At 36.3% G+C, this 22,244-nt stretch overlaps 1 protein-coding gene across 6 annotated transcripts in view; it reads right to left on the bottom strand.

Moving 5' to 3' along the window:
* The window catches only part of Oseg2 (intraflagellar transport protein Oseg2), a 40,428-nt gene extending 18,472 nt beyond the window's left edge, over positions 1-21,956 (bottom strand). For 2 of the 6 annotated variants that reach the window (XR_011721768.1, XR_011721769.1), the window contains exons 1-13: positions 21,106-21,956; positions 20,802-20,987; positions 18,622-18,765; positions 18,370-18,482; positions 18,097-18,282; positions 16,889-17,359; positions 15,625-16,233; positions 14,848-15,286; positions 14,047-14,760; positions 13,442-13,895; positions 13,063-13,169; positions 12,535-12,978; positions 12,144-12,467 (exon numbers count right to left, since the gene is read on the bottom strand). Coding sequence is in view for 4 of the 6 variants with exons in the window: in XM_071724173.1 (XP_071580274.1) it covers positions 12,144-12,467; positions 12,535-12,978; positions 13,063-13,169; positions 13,442-13,895; positions 14,047-14,760; positions 14,848-15,286; positions 15,625-16,233; positions 16,889-17,359; positions 18,097-18,282; positions 18,370-18,482; positions 18,622-18,765; positions 20,802-20,840 (4,044 nt within the window). In the remaining 2 variants the exon portion in view is untranslated. Of the gene's footprint in view, positions 1-12,143; positions 12,468-12,534; positions 12,979-13,062; positions 13,170-13,441; positions 13,896-14,046; positions 14,761-14,847; positions 15,287-15,624; positions 16,234-16,888; positions 17,360-18,096; positions 18,283-18,369; positions 18,483-18,621; positions 18,766-20,562; positions 20,710-20,801; positions 20,988-21,105 lie in introns of all 6 variants that reach the window. The other 4 variants (XM_071724176.1, XM_071724173.1, XM_071724175.1 and 1 more) reach the window with 4 other exon arrangements.
* Between the last annotated feature and the right edge of the window lie 288 nt (positions 21,957-22,244).

Below are 22,244 nucleotides of genomic sequence, written 5' to 3'. Positions count from 1 at the left end.
GTTTTTTTTTGTTTTGTGTTTTAAATTTTTTTGTTTAATTTTTAAAATATTTTTTTATGCCATTTAAAATTATAATTAAGAAATTTATTATCTAAATGTAAAATAAAATGTATCTTAAATATCTAAATGTAAAAGAAGAACATTTTAATATCTGAATATATAATAAAAACGTATTTTGATATCTAAAAGTTAAGTAAAACGTATAATATAAAACCAACAGTTTATGATATTTCGTACTTTACTATTCTTGTTTATTATTGTTTTGTTTATTAATTTCTCTCTCTATAATTTTGAAAGTGTTATGCTCGTTTTTAACTTTTATAACTCTGCTTTTTAATGTATTTTTATGTATAAACAAAGTACTGGATTTACAGTAGTATCTTCAGTGACAAATTGTCATTTTTTTAATAAATCGTCGAAGAGAATCCATTTTTGTCCATAGGAAGCGTAAGCTGAATAATGTCCAATCTCGTTTATGTTGCGTCCACCTCTGTAATGTATAATGCCAATTAAGGAAAATGATGCGTTATCAAGTATAAGAATTTTCGGAAAAGTTCTAATCGCTACTTCGACGTTTTTGTCGAAGATACATTCAATTAACAAATGCGAATGATAATTTACCCTTAACTCTACATTTTCTTTACATTGTTTGCATTCTTTATAATTATTTGTTGTATTATTTTGAATTGCCTGAGCAATAGCATTATATCCATGTAATTGAATGGTTTCGAAGTCAAGATTAATAAGAATCAAGTTTTTAGTCGTTATTTTTGTACAATTAATACATTCCATTTGTATTGTGCAACTTGGCTGTTCATTTAAAAGATAGTCGCACAAATTGCACACATTTGATTGTGCGTCTATTGTTATAACACCAAACTCATTTTTTTTTGACAAAACATTCAATTTTGCGTAATATTGTTGCGCGTTGTTTATAAATAGATTTGAGCGGACCTTTATCGATAAAATTTTTAATGAATTGAAACATATCCAATGTAGCATTTTTTATAACATCATAAAATACTGGATGTTTACATGCAGCGGCAAATAACTGGACAATACTGTCGATTCCACATGTGTTTAGCACTATGAGTCTATTTTTTCCATCTTTAAATGACTCACGAAGATTTCCATTTTGCAACATGGCAATATCAATCTTTTTTCTTTTACAAACTCCTGTAAAGTCAGGTCGTGGTTGCAGATACGTTCTTTTACCTGTTTTTCTCTAATTTTTGTTTCGCCAATTATGTTCAATATTTAAATCAGAATATTCATCCTCTGAGCTTTCATTGATTATGGATTGTTCACTTAAATCGCATTTGTCATTTTCTTTTTTATTAGTATTTATAATTTCTAATGTTTGTGGAGTTTCGATACGATTTATGTTAGTAGCATCTTTGTTCTTTAGATTGTCGTTTGTTGTGTGTGTGACTTCGGTATCTATGTATGTCAGATTTTGTTGTGGATGAGGTTGTAGTGAATCCGGTACAATATCTAAATCTATTTCTTTTTTAATTTTATTTTCTAGTTTATTTTTTTCGGAGACACTTTCAGGTATTTGTTCCGCTACTGCGAGTTTTGCACGACCAGAAAATGATTGTAGATGTAAAGTAATAAATTTATCGACGCGCATCGGACGTGAAATATTTTTTAAAAGTCGATGTTTGCAGTCATTGAATTCAGCCTCTACTGCAGAAGATGTTGCAGTTAGAGACCCATAAGTAAAAATAGGCAACATCACGTTCGAATATAATGGAAAATAAAATAATAAAAATATTATTTGTTTCCCTATTCCTATCGAATAATACGGATTTACATTACATCCCGGATTGTTTATAGCATTATCTTTAGCTATTTTTATACATTCAGCAAAGAATGTTGTTAACCATGTACTAATATTAGATTTGCTCTGAATCATTTCTTCTGTTTCTGTATCAAATGCATCAAAATTAACTGTATATTTTGTTGGATCTTTTTCATTGTCAATAATTTCGCATGAAACAGTATTCTGCGTAACAACTGCGTGTAATATTTTAAAGCAGGGTACTGCATAAGACGGAATATTATCTTTCGTATTGCCATACATTTCACTATTTGCAAGAATAATGGCACATTTTGCTACTTCTTGAAATTCTAAAAAATCTGTTATTTTTGTTAAAAATGCCATAATCGTAATATAAAATAAACGGGCTTGAGGATGAATAACTTTTAATTCTTTCCATCTTGAGATCATGTGGATAAAATGTGATACATCTAAGCGCAAAAATGTAGGTGGTAGATTTTTTGATTTTTCATTCAAGCTCATGAAACATTGAGACAAATAGTCTTGTAAATTTTTACATTGACAAAATGCTCTGACAATAGCGCCTATTAAAGCTTTATCAAAATCACAAATTACTTGTTTCGGCAATGGAAAATTTGGTTTGTGTTTCATGCCAATTCGTATGATCTCTATCAACCAAAAATGTATAGTGTTTGTATTTTGAGATGCGCTCAACATTTGAAACACTGGCATGTAAGATGTATTAGTTTTTGTAACGATTTGATACAGATAAATATGGGATGATAGTTCACCTGACGGTTGTTTTAATTTTTTTACTAAAGATCCTGTTCCGTCTATGCAGATATATTCTAAATTTTGCACAAAAATAGCTGTTTGTTCTGGTGTCCAGTAGTGTATATAAAATGGATCTAATCCAATGCCATGTATTTGTCCTGCAAATCGATTGTATTTCATACTCTGTAAATTCTGAAGTGGATCAGAAGAAGTAAGCGCTAGATTGATTTTTTCACGTTCCTGTTTTGCTTTTGAGAGTATTTGATTCTTAGGTAAATGCGCGGGTTCTGGATCACCAAATTCCATTATTTTATTTGCTTCATTTCGACGCCAAATGCATGGTAAAATATTTTTTTCTAACATTTTATTTGAAATTTCTATTCTTCGATTTCCTTTTAAGTGTCGCTTTTTTTTGTGTTTTACGGAAAAATCAAAATTTTCGAGAATACATTCCATAACAACATCTTTTGCTGGTTCCGGTTTATTTGCAACCATTCCCGAAAAGCTACAATTACATTCCGAACAATTGGCAACATCTTTAAAAAAATTCCAGACTCGGTCATTTTACATCGTTTGAACGATAAAGCACATGGTATACGTATTTGCTGCCACAATTGTTCAAATAAAACGTCAGTCCAGATTTTTCGAAATAATACATTATAAGTTCTTTCCGATAGTTTTTTATCATCATATTCTACTTCTTCAGGACCCATTGCTATCCATATTTTAAATGGCAAAATCAATTGTAATTCAATTCTTTCATTATTACAAGAGTCATCTAAAGTACTTTCCGAAACATTTAACATAGACGTTGAAAGCTTTTCAATACCGTGATAATTCAGAAATTTATTCCAAAGAGCATATCTATCTTCCAGTAAAATAGTATAAATGTACTTTGGCGACAATTTTTTCCCTGTTTTATTTGCAAAATCATTACTAATATTTGTATATATCTCTGAACTTGGCACAACAGGTTTTCCGAAAGAGTTCGAAAGAATCTTATACTTTTCTGTCAAAATTATATCTAAAAGTTCCGATGCGTGTTGAGCCATATTCATAAAATAATAGATTAATATGACAAAAAACAAAAAATCTCGCGCTTGAAAGAGCTATTCGCAGCGTTACGCCCAAAATTGTGTCTCTTGATATATCTCGCGTAAGAACGGAGAAACAAAAACCTATCGCTTATTGTCCGCGCTATTACCCAGAGACCGGAACGCGGTGCCGCTTTCTCCACTCCAAGCACGTGCTAGCGGCCGAGCGCCGTGTCTTCTTCTTATATTTGTATTGGCTCCTGCCGGGCTATAGACTTCTATCCCCACCAAGCGATCAGAAGAAAGAGAGAGGACCATCGCCACGGCTATGTCTGCACCGTAGGTCTTCCGACGCGTGCTCTTACGGCAGGGGCCGGTCTATCTATATAAATCTATGGTCGCGGTACTGCATTTCACGGCGCTCGACCTCCACCTTGTCGCGGTGGAACGGCTTATATGCATGCAATAAGTGCATGACAAAGAGAGGTCTTAGGTAATTAATATTACACTCACCACTAGATTATTACAAATCTGAATTATAAAATTTGAGCGTTCAAGAGTAAAGTGCTCTTTACATTGTTGTTCCTAGAAAACCGGAAGTTGTGCTGAATTATGCTAGGTTTGTGCTATATTGTGCTCGAATATTATAACCATAATATGAAAAATACGAAAAAATAAAAAATAATAATTTTTAGGTCAACCCCCTACTTTTCGTTTTTTTCAATTTTTTCGATTGTGCTGAGTTGTGCTAAGTTGTGCTAACATTGTGCTAAAATATTATTTAAAAAAAATTATAACAAAAAAAGTTACGATAAAAAAATCATTTTTGGATATAATTTATTTTTTTATCGTAGCTCTTTCTGTTATTATTTTTTTTAAATAATATTTTAGCACAATGTTAGCACAACTTAGCACAACTCAGCACAATCGAAAAAATTGAAAAAAACGAAAAATGGGGGGCTGACCTAAAAATTCGTTTTTTTTAAATTTTCTTTCGTATTTTTCATATTATGGTTATAATATTCGAGCACAATATAGCACAAACCTAGCACAATTCAGCACAACCGTGAAAATATGTTAATTATAAAAGTGGGGGGCTAACTTCTAATAGGTGGCTTTCAATCTCAATTTCAAAGGTACGTTATTGTTTGTGCACGTCTTCTGAAGAGTGGGATCATTTCATTTCGTACATATTACTTATACAACTGTTTATATTAGAAAATAAGATTATGAGGTGACAGCATTTAAAAATTTTTTCAATTATTACTAATTATTTTACATTCCCACTCTTCATTAGTACCTATACTTTACTCCTGTAAAAGGATTTTGCGATCTATAAAGCCGTTTCAAAGAACGAGCTTGACTGTAATTGTCGGTAATTTAAGTCACTTTAGCATCCCCTTAAGGGGATCCTATAGCGGCAGTGCACTTTATGCACTAAGTGCACACTTTAACTCGTATTTTATTTATTATAAATGTTTAAGAGCAAAAATGCAAAATACTTATAATTCGTAATTAAATTACAAATTATAAGTATTTAGCCAAAATATCGAATGAATCTTATTCCATTTAGGATATTTTTAATCAGTAAGCTCATATGTAGTGCCCAACACAGCCCGATTTTGCATTTTTGCTCTTAAACATTTATAATAAATAAAATACGAGTTAAAGTGTGCACTTAGTGCATAAAGTGCACTGCCGCTATAGGATCCCCTTAAGGGGATCCTGCAGCCGTATGATTTACCGACATTATCGTTTTTTGATGGATCTTTTAATTGGCTTTATAGAATTGCAAAAATCTTTTACAGAATTAAAGTCCGCACAAAAATCTAGGGTAACAAACGCGATTTTATATCAAAAACACCAAAAAATTAAAAATATTAGGGGAGACCGGGGCTAAGCCGACACTATTTTTTCAAAGGCAATTTTTAATATTTAATTAAAATTTTTAGGCAAATTCAATGGTACATATTTAAAGAGTGTTTCTTCAGGTACAAAATTGATTCAGGAAGTTTTGCTGTACGTCGCTTTGTTTTGCCGCCAGGAAAGGAAAAGTGACGCGAAGACTAATTTTCGAATTGAAAAATGCCGGGGCAAACTCGACACCCCGCCGGGGCAAACTCAACACTTTGTCTGATCGACACAATTTGATCTGGAACTTATTTTTTACTGTCTGAAAATGAAAATACATTGTTTATTGCGTATTTAAAAAGTACAAAAATTCGGAATAAAGTAGCTAGAACAATCATTTGAAATAATGAGAACAAAAATTGTTGAACTTTCAATTATCTTCATCTAAACTCATGTCTGAAAAACAATTAATGCAAGTAAACTCGCGATCGGACGTGCGCATACATTTGTCATGAGCCATACGGCTGCATGACAAGCATCGTTTGTTACTGGGAGCCGACGAAACGGCGTGGTGTTGACTTTGCCCCGGACGTCGTTTTTCACTTTTGTCACTTCAAAAACATGAACATTTTGAAAATATGCAAAAACGATTATCGGATTCATATAGAGCATCAAATTTCCCATCAAAATCACTTACCGGTAGATTCGCAAGAGTAAAGCTCGATGAAAGAGTAGACATTTTCGAGAGATCAGAAAAATTACTTTTCACTATCAAAAACGCTTATGTCGCGTTAAAAATTACACTATAACTCAGAATGTTACCAAATTCCGTTGATAATACTGGCACATAAAGACGCATTTACAGTAGGAAAGGCAAGTTTCTACGATAGATTTAAATTGGCAAAAAGCCTAGTGTCAAGTTTGCCCCGTTGTCGGCTTAGCCCCGGTCTCCCCTACTTATTTGGGCACATACAGCTGTCACCTGACGACAATATTTGCTTAAAACAAAAATTCTGCAGTTTATACATACATAATGTTTATCATCTGCCCTTGGGAAAACATGTAGGAATAATATCGTGCAAGTAGAAGTAAGATTCAATGCCTACAAAAAAAGATCCATCGAAAAATTATTTTAGTAATGCAAATACGGATGCAGAATGACAAGAAGAGCAGCAACAGTAGTTGCCGAATCTTGCGAGAGATGGCGAGCAATCAAACAAGGACAGATGTCATTTCGTTAGACAAAGACAGATATAGGGAAAACAAAATTAGAAAGGTTAACATTATCGACATCGAGGAAGTTCGCCTGTCACTGCAGGATCCCCTTAATTGTCGAGTTTTACAAAAAATTAGAGTGTAGTAAGTGTTGTAACGCTACACTAAAGTTAAAATAACAAAAAAATAACAAAAATAAATAAGAAAAATTACAGTGTAGTAACTATAATTTTTATTTACTACACTCTAATTTTTTTTATTCAAAACGTTCCGTTAAGGAGGTTCGGGTGCTTCATCGGGGGCAGTAGTGGGACGCGGGGGTCCAGTGCGTGCTGCTGCTTCTGTCAAGCGTTAACCTTAAAAATGACTGATAAACAATACAGATTGAAAGGAAAGTTTGTGAGTAAAAAAAAATACAAGCGTATGGAAATCAGGACTGAAAATAACAGGACTTTTAATGACATGCACAATTTATCAAAAACTTTTATATTATCAAACACATCGCAACTTCTATTCAAATGCCCCGCCGTACAACCTCTACTATACTCGTTTGCGCTGTTGTCATTATTTGCTTGCGTTCATTTCTAGCAGACGAAAAATCAAGCAATTTACGCTTTAATAATTAATTTTTCTACGAAATGTGCGATAACCTACCCCTTTCTTTCACTCATTTATTTGTAAATTAATTATTAAATTACATGTGCATATTTTTCTTTCCTTATCATTTGCATTTTTTCTTGCATTATTTCATTCTGAAGGTGAGCAATATGTCATTTCCCATAAGAACCTATGCTAAAAAGTACAATTTTTGGAATCGATTTTTTTCAAAACATGAAAAATTCCCCAAAAATTCACATAATTCTATTTTGCATTCCAGAACAATATACTAAAAATTTAATGAAGCTGGCTGCATTTTTTTGTGGCACCTGAACCTCCTTAACTTCTTTTGACTAGATGATAATAAATCAAATTATGGGTGCAATCCACTTGGCGCTCCAAACGCTCTTGAAAACATTTCATCCTTGTTATTTATCAAATGTTAAACAAAAACAAAATGATACTCTGAAGCGTTTGAAAAGTTTAGTTTTATCCTTTTTCGCTCGTTTATTGTCCTATGATCTTTCCATTTTGCATCATCTATACTATTATATAAAATCCTTACGGGTGGTGTGTGTTTGAACGTTCATAACTTGAAAACTATTGGACCGAATTTTTACCACAAGTATATAAAATAGGGGTAGAATTTTCCGGAAAGTGCTATAGAGTGTGTAGTTTTTCGTTATCTATTTTCTGGAAACCGATTTTTTTAATTTTTCTAATTCTTACGGGTAAAACAATTAAAAAAATCGGTTTCCAGAACATAGATAACAAAAAACTATACACTCTATAGCACTCCCCGGAAAATTCTACCCCTATTTTATATGGTTTTAATACAAATTCGGTCCAATAGTTTTTAAGTTAAAAACGTTCTAACATACACCACCCGTAAGAATTAGAAAAATTAAAAAAAACGTTATTAACTTAAAAACTATTGGACCGAATTTGTGTTAGAACCATATAAAATAGGGGTAGAATTTTCCGGCGAGTGCTATAGAGTGTATAGTTTTTCGTTACCGATTTTCTAAAAACAGATTTTTTTAATTTGTTTAATTCTTACGGGAAATAATTGACCAATCTCAAAGAGTTATATATAAAGTAGAGGTAGAATTTTCCGGGGAGTGTTATAAAGTATATAATTTTTCGTTATCGATTTTCTGGAAACTGGTATCAAAAATTTTTCTAATTTTTTGGGAAATAATTGACCGAATTTCAAAGAATTGCATATGAAACAGGGGTAGAATTTTTAGAGGAGTGCTATAAAGTGTATAATTTTTTATTACCGATCTTTTTGGAAGCTGGTACCGAAATTTTTTCAATTTTTTGGGAATTAATTGACCGAATCTTAAAAAATTATACACAAAGTAGGGGTAAAATTTTCCGGGGATTTTCATAATGTGTATAATTTTTCGTTTTTACTGATTTTTTTGGAAACCGGTTACGAATTTTTCAAATTTCTTGGGAAATAATTGACCGAATCTCAAAGAATTGTATATGAAGTAGGGGTAGAATTTTTTGGGGATTGCCATGATGTGTATAATTTTTCGTTACCGATCTTTTTGGATTTTTCCGGAAATAATTAACACACTTAATAATAGCTCACTACATTAAAAAATGACTATCTAATTTGCTGATTTCACATAATATATGAAAAAATAAATGACTATCTAATTTGCTGGTTTCACATAATATATGTCATTTTGAAATTGTAAAACAGAATAATATATTGAAATATATTTTAATTTCAAACGCCAAGTCAAAATGGAAGATTTTAATAACACTCCAAACGAAATACAACAATTTCGAAATCATAAGTAGACACATTAAGTAAATATTCCAAATTAGTCCATATACATGTATTTATTTTATTCAAGTATGTATTATTTCATAATTATAGTTCTATAGAAGATGGAATGGACGAATTATTGCTTAATGCCATTATTAAATATGAAAATGAAATCGAGGAAAAAAGAATAGTTACAGAAAATAATCGGAAGAAGAATTTTGAAAAATGCGAGGTCGAAATTAAGGAAGATAATAAAGCCAGCGGTAACATATTAAAGTCTACGAAAACAGAATAATATATTATAATATATTTTAATTTCAAACGCTAAATCAAAATGGAAGATTTAATAACACTCCAAACGAAATACAACAATTTCGAAATCGTAAGTAGATACATTAAGTAAATATTCCAAATTAGTCCATATATATGTATATTCTATGTTGATTTATTTTATTCAAGTATGTATTATTTCATAATTATAGTTCTAGAAGATGGAATGGACGAATTATTGCTTAATACCATTATTAAATATAAAAATGAAATCGAGGAAAAAAGAATAGTTACAAAAAATAATCGGAAGAATAATTTTGAAAAATGCGAGGTCGAAATTAAGGAAGATAATAAAGCTAGCGGTAACATATTAAAGTCTACGAAGAAGTTGAAGAAAATGCACCAAAAATAATAATTTTAAAATGAAAATTAACTTATATAGAAACTTAACATTTATATATCTATACTATTATTATAAAGCAACAGAGTTTGCAGCCTTTTTTGTTCGCTATGATCTCGGAAATTATTTGACCGAATTTTTACCAAAAGTATATGAAATAGGGGTAGAATTTTCCGGGGAATGTTATAGAGTGTATATTTTTGCGTTTCCGATTTTCTGGAAACCGGTTTTTTTAATTTTTCTAATTTTTCGAGAAATAATTGACCAAATTTTAAAGAATCGTACATAAAACAGGGGTAGAATTTTCCGGGGAGTGCCATAAAGTGTATAATTTTTTGTTACCGATCTTTTTGGAAACCGGTATCAGAAGTTTTTCGAATTAGCCTTTTTTTTGTTCGCTATGATCTCGGAAACCAATGGACCGAATTTTTACTAAAAGTATATGAAATAGGGGTAGAATTTCCCGGGGAGTGTTATAGAGTATATAGTTTTTTGTTACCGATTTTCTGAAAACCGGTTTTTTTAATTTTTCTAATTTTTCGAGAAATAATTGACCGAATTTTAAAGAATTGTATATGTTACGGGCAAAGTCCGCATGGTGTGCAGTGTTGGCATTGCCCGGGCAATGTCAGCATTGCACAACGCGACTGGGCAAAGTAGTTTATTAGCGGACATTGCCCGGTTTGATGTGGGCCAAGTTAACACTGCCCATCCAGCGATGGCAATGTCAGCAACGATTATCACATTGCAGACTTTGCTCGGTTCCAAGTGGGCAATGTCGACAATGCTAAATCTCCGTGGGCTACTTTTTTTGTATAGTTTTTGTTTAGTTTTGTTTAGTTTAGTGACGCGCTTTAAACAGTTAAATACTGTTAAAGCGCGTCATCTAACCTATGTGGATTAGTGACGCGCTTTAAACAGTTAAATACTGTTAAAGCGCGTCATCTAACCTATGTAGATTAGTGACGCGCTTTAAACAGTTAAATACTTTTAAAGCGCGTCATCTAACCTATGTAGATTAGTGACGCGCTTTAAACAGTTAAATACTGTTAAAGCGCGTCATCTAACCTATGTAGATAGTATTTAACTGTTTAAAGCGCGTCACTAATCTACATAGGTTAGATGACGCGCTTTAAAAGTATTTAACTGTTTAAAGCGCGTCACTAATCTACATAGGTTAGATGACGCGCTTTAACAGTATTTAACTGTTTAAAGCGCGTCACTAAACTAAACAAAACTAAACAAAAACTAAACAAAAAAAAGTGTATGTGTGAACTATTTCGACATATATATTAGTCATTTATGCCTTTCAATACTCAAAATAGCTGCTATATTTTCCAAACTTTTTTTGTTAATAACTTTTTAACGAATAACGAGCGCGGGCTGAAACCTTCTAAAGGTCACTCAGGAGGGTGACCTTGACAACATACTAAAATATCAAGGTCATCCAAGGTGATCCCCCCATCTATACAATTACCCTATATTCTAATAAATACTGTTAAATTTGCACCTAATAATTTTATTACATAAATATCTGTCCCAAAAATTGAGAAACCTAGACTACTACGGACTCCGCGGGCAATGTCGACAATGCTAAATCTCCATGGACTAAGCTGCGCTAAATAGACGGACATTTAACGCAGCTTAGCCCACGGAGATTTAGCATTGTCGATATTGCCCACTTGGAACCGAGCAAAGTCCGCAATGTGATAATCGTTGCTGACATTGCCATCGCTGGATGGGCAGTGTTAACTTTGCCCACATCAAACCGGGCAATGTCCGCTAATAAACTACTTTGCCCAGTCGCGTTGTGCAATGCTGACATTGCCCGGGCAATGCCGACACTGCACACCATGCGGACTTTGCCCGTAAAATATATAAAATAGGGGTAGAATTTCCCGGGGAGTGCTATAAACTGTATAGTTTTTCGTTACCAATCTTTTTAGGAACCGGTATCTTTTTGGAAATTGGTTACGAAATTTTTTAGGAAATAATTGAGTGAATCTCAAAGTATTGTATACGACGGAATTGCATTTCAGTCGATAAAAAAGTAATATTTTTCAATTTATAGCATTTTAGAGAGAGAGAGAGAGAGAGAGAGAGAGAGAGAGAGAGAGAGGGAGAGGGGGGGGGGGGGGGGGGGGAGAGAGAGGGAGAGAGAGGAAGAGGGGGAGAGAAAGAGAGAAGGGGAAAGAGAGAGGGAGAGAGAGGAAGAGAGAGAGAGAGAGGGGGGAAGAGAGGGAGAGAGGGAGAGAGAGAGAGAGAGGGGGGAGAGGGCGAGAGGGCGAGAGGGAGAGGGAGAGGGAGAAAGAGAGAGGGAGAGGGCGAGAGGGAAAGGGAGGGGGAGGGGGAAAAGGAGAGAGAGTCTTATTACATATGTCCTCCGGGGCGAAGCCCGGGTAACCAGCTAATTATTTATAAGGGAAAATTTACCTGAGCGGCGAGCGCATGTTCGCCAACGGAAAATAAACGTGCACCTAAGTCACCGCCGATTTCCGCCGCCGTTTCGGGATCCGCCTGATGCAAAAGAATATCAGCTGCACGAATGAGATACGATCTTGGTGCCTGCGGATTCAAGATTAGGGTGTCCAGGGCAGATCGTACTTCTCCGAGATCAAGCCACTTCCGAGCTTCCTCCAATGCATTTGCCCCGTCCAGTCCCGCACTCCTTTGACCTAACTCTCTGCGTAGTGCCGCCTCCTGACTAGGCAAATATTCTCGACACACTCGCAATGCCTCGGACCACATTCCGGCTGTCTGAAATTTTAATACAATTAGACAGAAAAAATAGAAGTATCCACGGAAATCCGAAGGAAAGGCCAACCTTATAATGTTCTATTATTATTTCTGGCTTGTGGGCCCTCAGGAGAAGAGCCTCTGCTGTAGCGTAATCCTGGCCCTCGGCGGCCTCAGCGGCTCGAGCGATCAAGACCTGCGCCACAGCTTCCTGGCTGTGCGATCGTGCCACGTCCTCGGCGGACTCCCAGTCGCGGCTGTGGATGTACATCTGTACCGCCTCCATAGTCTTGCCGGCCTGTACGAATTCTTTCTCGGCCTCGGCGAAACGACCCTCATCCTCTAACGACATTGCATAGCGATAGTGAACTTCTTTCTTCTGATCCATTGTGCCGTATTTGGCGATTTCCAAAGCCCAGTCAAACAAGCTGGCTTCGCATGCTAATTGCAGGCAAGGTTCTAAGTAACCCAATCGCATAAGAAGTCTCGCGCCTAGTTCCGGGGCTAATGTTCGGGCCCACATTAAAGCAACCTAAAAAGAAAGAAAGATCAAACTCAGTATTAACAAAAGAGGAATGAAAAGAACAACGCTTTTCAACGCTGCATAAATTTCAACCTGCTGTGCCGCTTTTTCTCCCGAAGCTTTTTTAGCGACTCTCAGCGCATCCTCCCACATGTTCGCAGATCTATAAGCTGTAACCGCTCCACGCCAATCACCAGCACCTAAGATAGAACACAATTTACGCACAAACTAAATAAATTGTAAAGTAAATATTTTATCTTTTTATGCGTCCAATACTGAACAAATACTTATATAGTGACAGGAAAATATTAGAACTATAAAGTCGATATTCTACCGCAGTGATTTTTATGTGTACGCTGTAACCGCGGCCGAAGTCTACAAGAATCAAATTCATTTATTGAAGGAAAAAGGAATTATTTTTTAAAATAACTTATGTTTAAAACTATGTGATTAGTTTAAGCCTGGAACCTACCTAGGAAGTGTTCTTCGGCTTCTCTCGGCTTGCCGGCTGCATCTAGTTCTCTTGCCAGATGCATGTGAGTAGTTTGAAGTAGGTCTGGTCGATGCTGTGCGACCAATCTGATCATGTCGCCTCGGTTTCCTGCTTTGCGATACATAGCAATTGCCGCGTCATGGTCGCCGATCGCGACGTAAAGAGACTCGGCGTGACGAAGCTCGCCGGTTTGTTGCAGACTTTCGGCGTGCTTTGCCAGTACCTCGTTGGCCTCGTTGCTTTTCATGTATTCTTGGGCTACTTGGTGCGCACGCATCCAGTCACCAGACTGAACGTGAATCTCCACAGCACGTTTGGCGTTTTCGGCGCGAATAAAAAGACTTTCCGCCAAGCTCCGTTCGCCAATCGACGAGAAGTATTCACCCAGCTTTTCACATTGCTGACGGATCTCCTGATCGTCATCCTCAATCACCTGAAAATAAAATGTGAAAAAAGAATATAGTAAAAAAAGTCTATTGAAGAAATAGTATGAAACTAGACAAAAAATTGAGGAAATAGTATAAAACTGGAAAAATACCATAAGATATATAAAGCGTGCATAGATATTAAGAATATTACTTCACCTGAATAATTTGTAAAGCCTTTCTCCACTGTCGCGCATTAATAGCGGCTTTCAGTGCTAGTACCGTCTCTCCTGCCTCGATAAAGTGATTGATAGCGGCATCATAGTGACCACTGGCTGACAGATGTTTTCCCCAATCCCTTTCTAATTCGACCACCAAAGTGGGATCGATTTTGCGTGCTAGGTCGAGGGCTCTCGCAAAGACACCGGCCTGTGCATAACATTTGATCGCCTCAGAACCAGCGCTAGTCTTCTCCAGTAGTTCTCCAGCGAGTTCCGTAAGGTCGGAAGCCTTGAGGCCGCTAATAACCTCCTCAACGATTCTTTCGTCCTCCAACAACTCGTTGTCGGCAAGTATCAATCTGGCGGCTCGTCCGGGTCGACGAGCTTCCAAATAAAGTTTGACAGCTCTCCTGGGATTCGTAGTCTCTATGATGGAGGCCGCGCGAGCCGCTTGACCGCTGTCCAATAGCCAAGCCAAGTGACGGTCTCGCAATTCTGATAAACCACTCCAGTTACGACTCTGGGCCAAGTTTAGGGCATCCTCCCAGCGCCAATAGCGTTGATACATATCCAACGCCTTGTCTAGCTCATTCTGCTCCAAATAAATTGCCTCAGCGGTTTTTAAATCACCATTCAGTATGGCTAGCCGGGCCCAACAGTCCGGATTGGCTAGTGGTTCGTTGCCTGTCTCTTCGGCATACTTTTCACCAATCTTGAAATATGATAAAAAAGAAAACAAAAATATATTATGATTGTTGTCTCGAAGGAGACATAGATATTCATTACAAAAGAGAAAAACCTCAGCAGTCTCCTTCAGAAATCTCGCGCAAGCCACGTCGCCCATCGCAGCGTAGCACCTGGCAGCTATCGTGAGCTTCCTCTCGTTCATCGCGTTTCTGGCCACGTTCTCCCACATGGTCTCTACTTCCGGACCGTCGCTCATGTTCTCCAGAAACAGGACAACTCGGCCGAAATCATTGTCATGTAATGCGGTGCCGAATTCGATCAATCCTTCGTCTAACAGATATGCCATCTTAGTACCGTGCTCCTCCACCATCACAGACGTTCGACCATCCTCTCGGACAATATCAATCACATCGCCCTTGATCGGCGTCAGCGTAACCGCTTCTGGCGCGTCTACGTTGTACCAAACGGCTAGAGTTTGACCTGTCTGAGCGACGACAACGTCGCTACCAGTCACCCAGGATGCAAAGGACACCCCTGTCACTAACAAGACTCTGCAGTGCCGTAAAATAAAGAATGATTAGAATAAGAAAATCTGGTTTTAATACAATATCATTTTAATATAAAATAATAAAAGTTACGATGCAAATAAAAATCGATATTTTTATTGCACTTTATTTTAGGTAAAATTACTGTAGTTATTCCAATAAATAAATTAGCCATTTGATGATATTTTTATTAGTACTCGACGATTCTTTCGTCATTACTTTCATTATAACACTCATTTCAAGATCGAGATTGCTTTCTATAATTTCGCAATTTTGTTTTCAACTTTTAATTGATAAGAAAGATCTTTTATATCAAATCAATACCAGGTACTCCACATAATTACCTTTCACCTTCGTCATCGCTTAACCAAAGGCGGCCTCGCTTGTCACGCGACAACAATCGATGACCCGCCTCGCTCAGTTCCAACCAGTCGACGCGGGCGTCATGGACGATCATATTGATGGTCGCGCCGGATAGTAGATCGATCACGCGAACGGTTCTTGGATCCAGTAGGTATGCCAGTTTCTTATTATCGCCCCCACCAGCCGAGGATCGTTCGTTCACGCGCACGCTGACCACGTGCGGGTTTACTGCCTCCGTTCGCACGGAACCAAGTGCCTCGTTCTGGCCGTACTCAACGATCGTCAGCTCACCGGAGCAAAAGATCAGGCATACGACTGGATACTCGAAGAAAAACTTCTCGCCGCCGGACCGGTCTTCCCACGGGATCTCGCTGATCAGACCCAGCTCGATATCGCCGATCAACAACGTGTGTGCCGTTCGAGCCACTACGTTGTTGTCTCTGCGCCCTAGGACGCGCACATCTTCGATCTCCAGACCCGTCTGCGATCTGATGACGATGGGACGCTGCGAGGAGTCGCTCAGAGGTCGAATCACCACTTGGTTGGGACCCACGTAGGCGACCTCGTGACTACCGCGAACCACTGTGCGTCTGAAAAATAAGAAAGTTTGATATAAAAAGATCGCGATATACATCCAAAACAATTTTGATTGATATGGCGATAGATAAACAGTCCTCTGTTCTTCATTAATAATTATTAATAAAGAACAGAATGACAGCAGTATGTCGGGAGATTGGTAACAGATTTGATCAGACATGTCAGTAGACTGACATCAACTGCATCCGTATTCAGCTTATGTTCTGCCAGCAGAGTCTGCTAACATAATCAGACAGCAAATTGGCAGCAGAAAGCCTGGGTGATTCCTATAGGATCTGCGCGATTTCTGTCCCCAATCTGCTGTCTGATTATGTTAGCAGACTCTGTTATATTTCTATTGGCGTTCTGTCGATATCATATCAGAACCAGTGATAAATCAGAACCAGCGTCAAATCTGTAGCCGACAAAATTTGTAGTAGATACTTGGCAATAAGATTTGTCTTTCGATTATAGACTTGGCTGTCTGAAAAGTTATTCTGCAAAACAACATAAAATAAGATTTATGCATTGATTTATACAATCAAGGTGATATCAGTTTTTATGACAATCCTCAACGACAAAAAGATGCAAAGAAGTCAACTTTCACAAAATGCAAAGAGTATTAAAACGTCAGGAGTTTAATAGTTTCAAGTTCTAGAAATCTATTACCTCAAAATAGTCTCAAACTGTTCGACGCCGCCGCATAATCCGCCGATTACCAGCTTCGAGCCGTCTCGTCTCCAGGAGAGTGCCGTGACGGTATAGAAATTGGGCAAGTCACGCACGTTAGTCTCTTCCCAGACACTCCTTCGTGGCGTCCAATCGAAGATGCGCACCTTGTCCCAGGAGCCTACGGCGACGCTCTGGCCACTCGGGCTACAGCAGGCCACAGTGATCTCCCTCTCTTGGAAGTCCCGGCTGAAGTCAAAGGTTTTGACCAGTTTGCCGTACGGGTCGTACATGGTTAGCCGTTTGTCGCAGCCTGCTGCCAGGATGTGCGACTGCGGCCACGCCAAGGCGTAAGCGGGCACTCCGTGGACACACACGCGTCCCGATGGCTCCGCGCCACCATCTTCGGCAATGTAATAGCGAATAATGCTGCCGTCAGCATGGCTCGACAAAAAGCCATTGCCGCGGACGCTGCAAATAGAGAAGAATCATTGACGTTAGGGAAATACTAACAAAGGAACCTCGCAAACCCGAAAATTCTGATTTTTGATAAAATTTTATACACATGTAGGGGAGGTAAGTAGATAAATTTAGGAATTTTCAGTTGCGGCCTAAAAACGATTCTAAGGGGCGAAATTACTCCTCGTATTGTATAACAACTTTTTATTTTTCTCGATATATCTCAAAAAATATTTGAGTAATAAAAAAATTCTTTATACAAACATTTTATACAAACGTTTCAAAGTAAGAACACCTCTATTTAACCACATTAATATTTTGAAAAAATAATTTTAAAAAAATTTTTTACAAATAATTTTTGTAAAATATTATTAATGTGGTTAAATAGGAGTGTTCTTATAAATATCTGCAAAAATAATTTGTAACAATTTTTTTTAAAATTATTTTTTCAAAATATTATTAATGTGGTTAAATAGAGGTGTTCTTATTAAGAAACTTTTATATAAAACATTTTTTTATACCTTAAATATTTTTTTAGATATATCGAGAAAAGCAAAAAGTCACTCTACACTATGAAAAAAAATACTAAAAATACTAAAAATTTCTAAATTTGTCTATTTATCTCCCCTACATGTGTGTAAAGTCTCATCAAAATGAGAATTTTCGTGTTTGCGAGGTTCTCTTGTAAGTAAATTATTACTGGTGTGCATAATCGAAATCTCAAAATATAGCGATAAGCGTCAATTTACTTGCTAGCCAAAGCTATCGTCATGGCGTCAGAGGTATATAAGGTTTGCGCTTTCTGCGACTTGACCAGAGCCGCGCGGACTTTCCCATCCGCCAATCCTGTAATGATTGGACCGTCCATTGGCCAGATCAGACAAGTCACCGCGGTACTTTGTCGGAATTTGTTGCAAATCACCTTTTTGTCACCCCTGTAAAATAATTTTTGTTATTAATAATAAATATATAAACAATTTATTTAGGCTTTTTTTTCTTTGGAAAATTGTGTTAATAACTACCAATTCTCGCCTATTTTATATACGTATACAATGCAGTCGGTTTGGCCAACTGCAATCTTTGTGGACTCTGGGGAGAAGGCTATTCCCTTCACCATGTAGCTCTTCTTACCAAACTATGGACAAAAAAGGATATTGCTATTAACATTATTCTACAACTCTTAAATTGAGAAATTTTAAACTCGCAAAAACAAACGGCGGTATCAGTAAACTTAGAAACTAAAAGTACAATTTTAGGAATTAGAAAATGAATACCTTGGGATCAATGGGCTTAGTGGAAAATCTATCGCGTTTTGCACCATTCTCGTCGAAAAGATAAATAGAACGATCAGCAGATGCCACAGCTAACTTTAAATTGTTTGGCGACCATGCTATGCTAACCACCCTGTTTTCCAACTCCTAACATACAATATATAAATACATAGGTATATATATATATAAATATAGAAATATTCAACTCTTACATCATGCATTTTATTTAAATATGTTTATATTTAAATTTATATATTAGATGTGTAAATTAATTCGCTACCTTTACATTCAACTTATAATTTTGTTTTAACATTAAATATTATTTTCTCGTCCTTTTACGGTTTGCAAGTGGAGACCTCCATGGTTTTCAAAACACCATTTGGCGAAGTAAACAAGAAATCTCATAAAACAGTAATACATAGAACATATGATGACGTCCGAAAAACAGCATTTAAGGCATTGTATTTTTTCATATTTTATAATTAAAAAAAGAAATTTGCTGAAGCCGCAGAAATTATTTGTTCTGCTTTGGGTGAAGGTGCTGTGACCCATAAAACGTGCAAAAAATGGTATCAGAGTTTTCGGAACTAAGCGAATCATTTTACAGTAATGGTAATACAAACGCTTGCAAAAGAGACGAAACATATGTCGTCTATGCTTCGGACTGGGAAATTCTCCCTCATCTCGAATCATTCACCAGACTTAGCCCTGTCGGATTATCACCTATTTCGGTCGCTTCAACATCACCTGATACATGTTTCAAGATAGAGGAAGTCCGAAAAAGTCTTGAAGACTTTATCGATAATTTTCTTCCGCCAAGATATTCGTCAAATGTTCGATAAATGGGGTAAAGTAGTCATATATAGAAAATAGTGGAGATTATTCCATCAAACTCTTGCATTTGATTTTTTGTAAACAAATTTTGATTTTTGTAAAAAAAGGCACCGAATTAATTTACACATCTAATATACAGAGTGAGTCATTTTAATCGATGCAGGCAAATATCTCGAAAAATATGGAAGATACGAGGGTCGATACGAAAGTAATGCCTCCTAATTTTTTTCTTAGAAAATTTTATCCCTGGAACTTTGGTGTTTACATGAGTTTAATACATCTTTATGGTGTACATTTATTATTTTTCCACATAATATAATCATCTCTTAATATACATTTTTGCCATCTGTGAATAAGACGTGCAGTATACTCGTGCGGTAAAAGTCTTTGCTTTTATTCTTGAGGGCTCGATCAACTTTTCTTTAGCTCATCGTCACTCATCTGACCTGACAAAAATCTGAATAAGGTTTTTCTTCTTCATGACAACGGACGGCCCCACGTACATCAGTCTGCGCAGATGAGGAAGGCAATTGCTAAACTGCAATGGACTGTTCTTCCTCATCCACATCCTTCTTATAGTCTGGATCTGGCGCCTCTTCGGCCTATTGAAAGATACACTTTGTAGACACAAATTTTCAGATGAAGATGAGCTAAACAAAAGTGTTGATCGAGCCCTCAAGAATAAAAGCAAAGACTTTTACCGCAAGAGTATAATACAGCGTCATATTCACAGATGGTAAAAGTGTATAGAAAGAGATGGTAATTATGTGGAAAAATAATAAATGTGCACCATAAAGATGTAAGATTAAACTCATGTAAACATCAAAGTTCCAGGAATAACATTTTCTGAGAAAAAAATTAGGAGGCATTACTTTCGTACCGACCCTCGTATCTTCCATATTTTTCGAGATATTTGCATCGATTAAAATGACTCACCATGTATATATGTATATATATTCTATATATATATATATATATATATATATATATATATATGTCATATATATTTCTAGATATTTATACACATATAATGAATTAGACTTTCCAAAATAAAATATTATAAATTGCTTTTCCAGGAACTGTTAGGAACTAGAGATAAAATTTACGCACCTCCTACTACATTTAAAAAAGTTATTGTCTGTCCGAGGACATTCAATTCTTTTTCATAAAAATATTGAAAAACTAAGAGCCAGAATTTGTACATCTCTATACCCAATAATTCTTGAAAGAATACGTTTTATTCATCATTGATCCGTCCTGCAGATGCAGACAGGCAGATGTAGACAGGCAGATACTCCTTAAAATCTCAAGATTTAAAAATTCTCAATTTAAAATAACAATCCACTCACCTGTGCTGGCATAATGGTGCCTAGATATTTCAAATGCATGTTGATTCAGTTACAATAAAATTCTCAGTTATCTTGATATTATTTACAAGTTACACGTACAGTACTGACGTAAAGCAGGTGATTTTGTGTGTACACGTCGGTTGCCTGGCGACAGAACTACCATTATATGCTGACCTCAGCTGCAGGCTGAGATATATAAAGATAAATATATAATTAGAAAATAAGTAATTGTAACTAATTAAAGTATTAAAGAGAAAAGACAAAAATTATGAAGAATTTAGCTGTGAAAAGAACAAAATCTTACATGTTGATGTTCGAGACTGTAGAACAGATGGGCAGTGTCGTGGCTAGGACGATGCCGTCGGTGCCTTCGCACTGGGCGCAAGCGTGCGCAAGCTTCAAGAGAGCGCAGTCAAGACGATAAAATAAAAAAAGTTTGAAAAAAGGAGGCATAAACTATATAAACAATTCTCCCTCCATGGCCGGTATTCATAGTCGGTTCTTATATTTAAGACTTAAATACAATCTTAAGATGTCATGAACCAATCACAGAGCCGTATTAGCATCTTAAGACATTACTTAAGGGGATGCTAAAGCCGTTCAAATTACCGACAAAAACAGTCAAAGCTCCTATTTTGAAACGGCTTTACAGATCGCAAAATCCTTTTACAGGAGTAAAGTAGAGGTACTAATGAAGTGCGGGATTGTCAAATAATTAGTAATAATTGAAAAAATTTTTAAAATGCTGTCACCTCATAACCTTATTTTCTAATATAAACAGTTGTATACGTAATATGTACGAAATTAAACTTTCCCGCACTTCAGAAGACGTGCACAAACAATAACGTACCTTTGAAATTGAGATCGAAAGCCTAGAATAAAAATGGGAGCTTTGAAACGATCGTGTATATTTTTCACAAAAATATTCACGCAGAGCAGCAATCATGTCACAGCAGTAGTTCACGGATCTTGCGAGAGACGGCGCGATGGCGCACGCAGTTGTGGGCAGTTTCGGGGTTGGCTACATTGTCTGATTCCTACACAGCAATCGAACCAGGACAGATATATGATACAGATATCTCGTTAGGCATTTTTACATTTTTTTCAATTATTACTAATTATTTTACAATCCCACCCTTCATTAGTACCTAAACTTTACTCCTGTAAAAGGATTTTGCGATCTATGAAGCCGTTTCAAAGAACGAGCTTTGAAAGATATGTGGTACAGATATCTCGTTAGGCATTTTTACATTTTTTTCAATTATTACTAATTATTTTACAATCCCGCACTTCATTAGTACCTCTACTTTACTCCTGTAAAAGGAATTTGCGATCTATGAAGCCGTTTCAAAGAACGAGCTTTGAAAGATATGTGGTACAGATATCTCGTTAGGCATTTTTACATTTTTTTCAATTATTACTAATTATTTTACAATCCCGCAC

The sequence above is a fragment of the Temnothorax nylanderi genome, unplaced genomic scaffold (assembly GCF_030848795.1).
Source record: "Temnothorax nylanderi isolate EJ_2023f unplaced genomic scaffold, tnyl_v1.0 TNYL_tig0722_pilon, whole genome shotgun sequence".
Lineage (NCBI taxonomy): Eukaryota > Metazoa > Arthropoda > Insecta > Hymenoptera > Formicidae > Temnothorax > Temnothorax nylanderi.
This window is presented reverse-complemented; position numbering and strand designations above follow the sequence as displayed.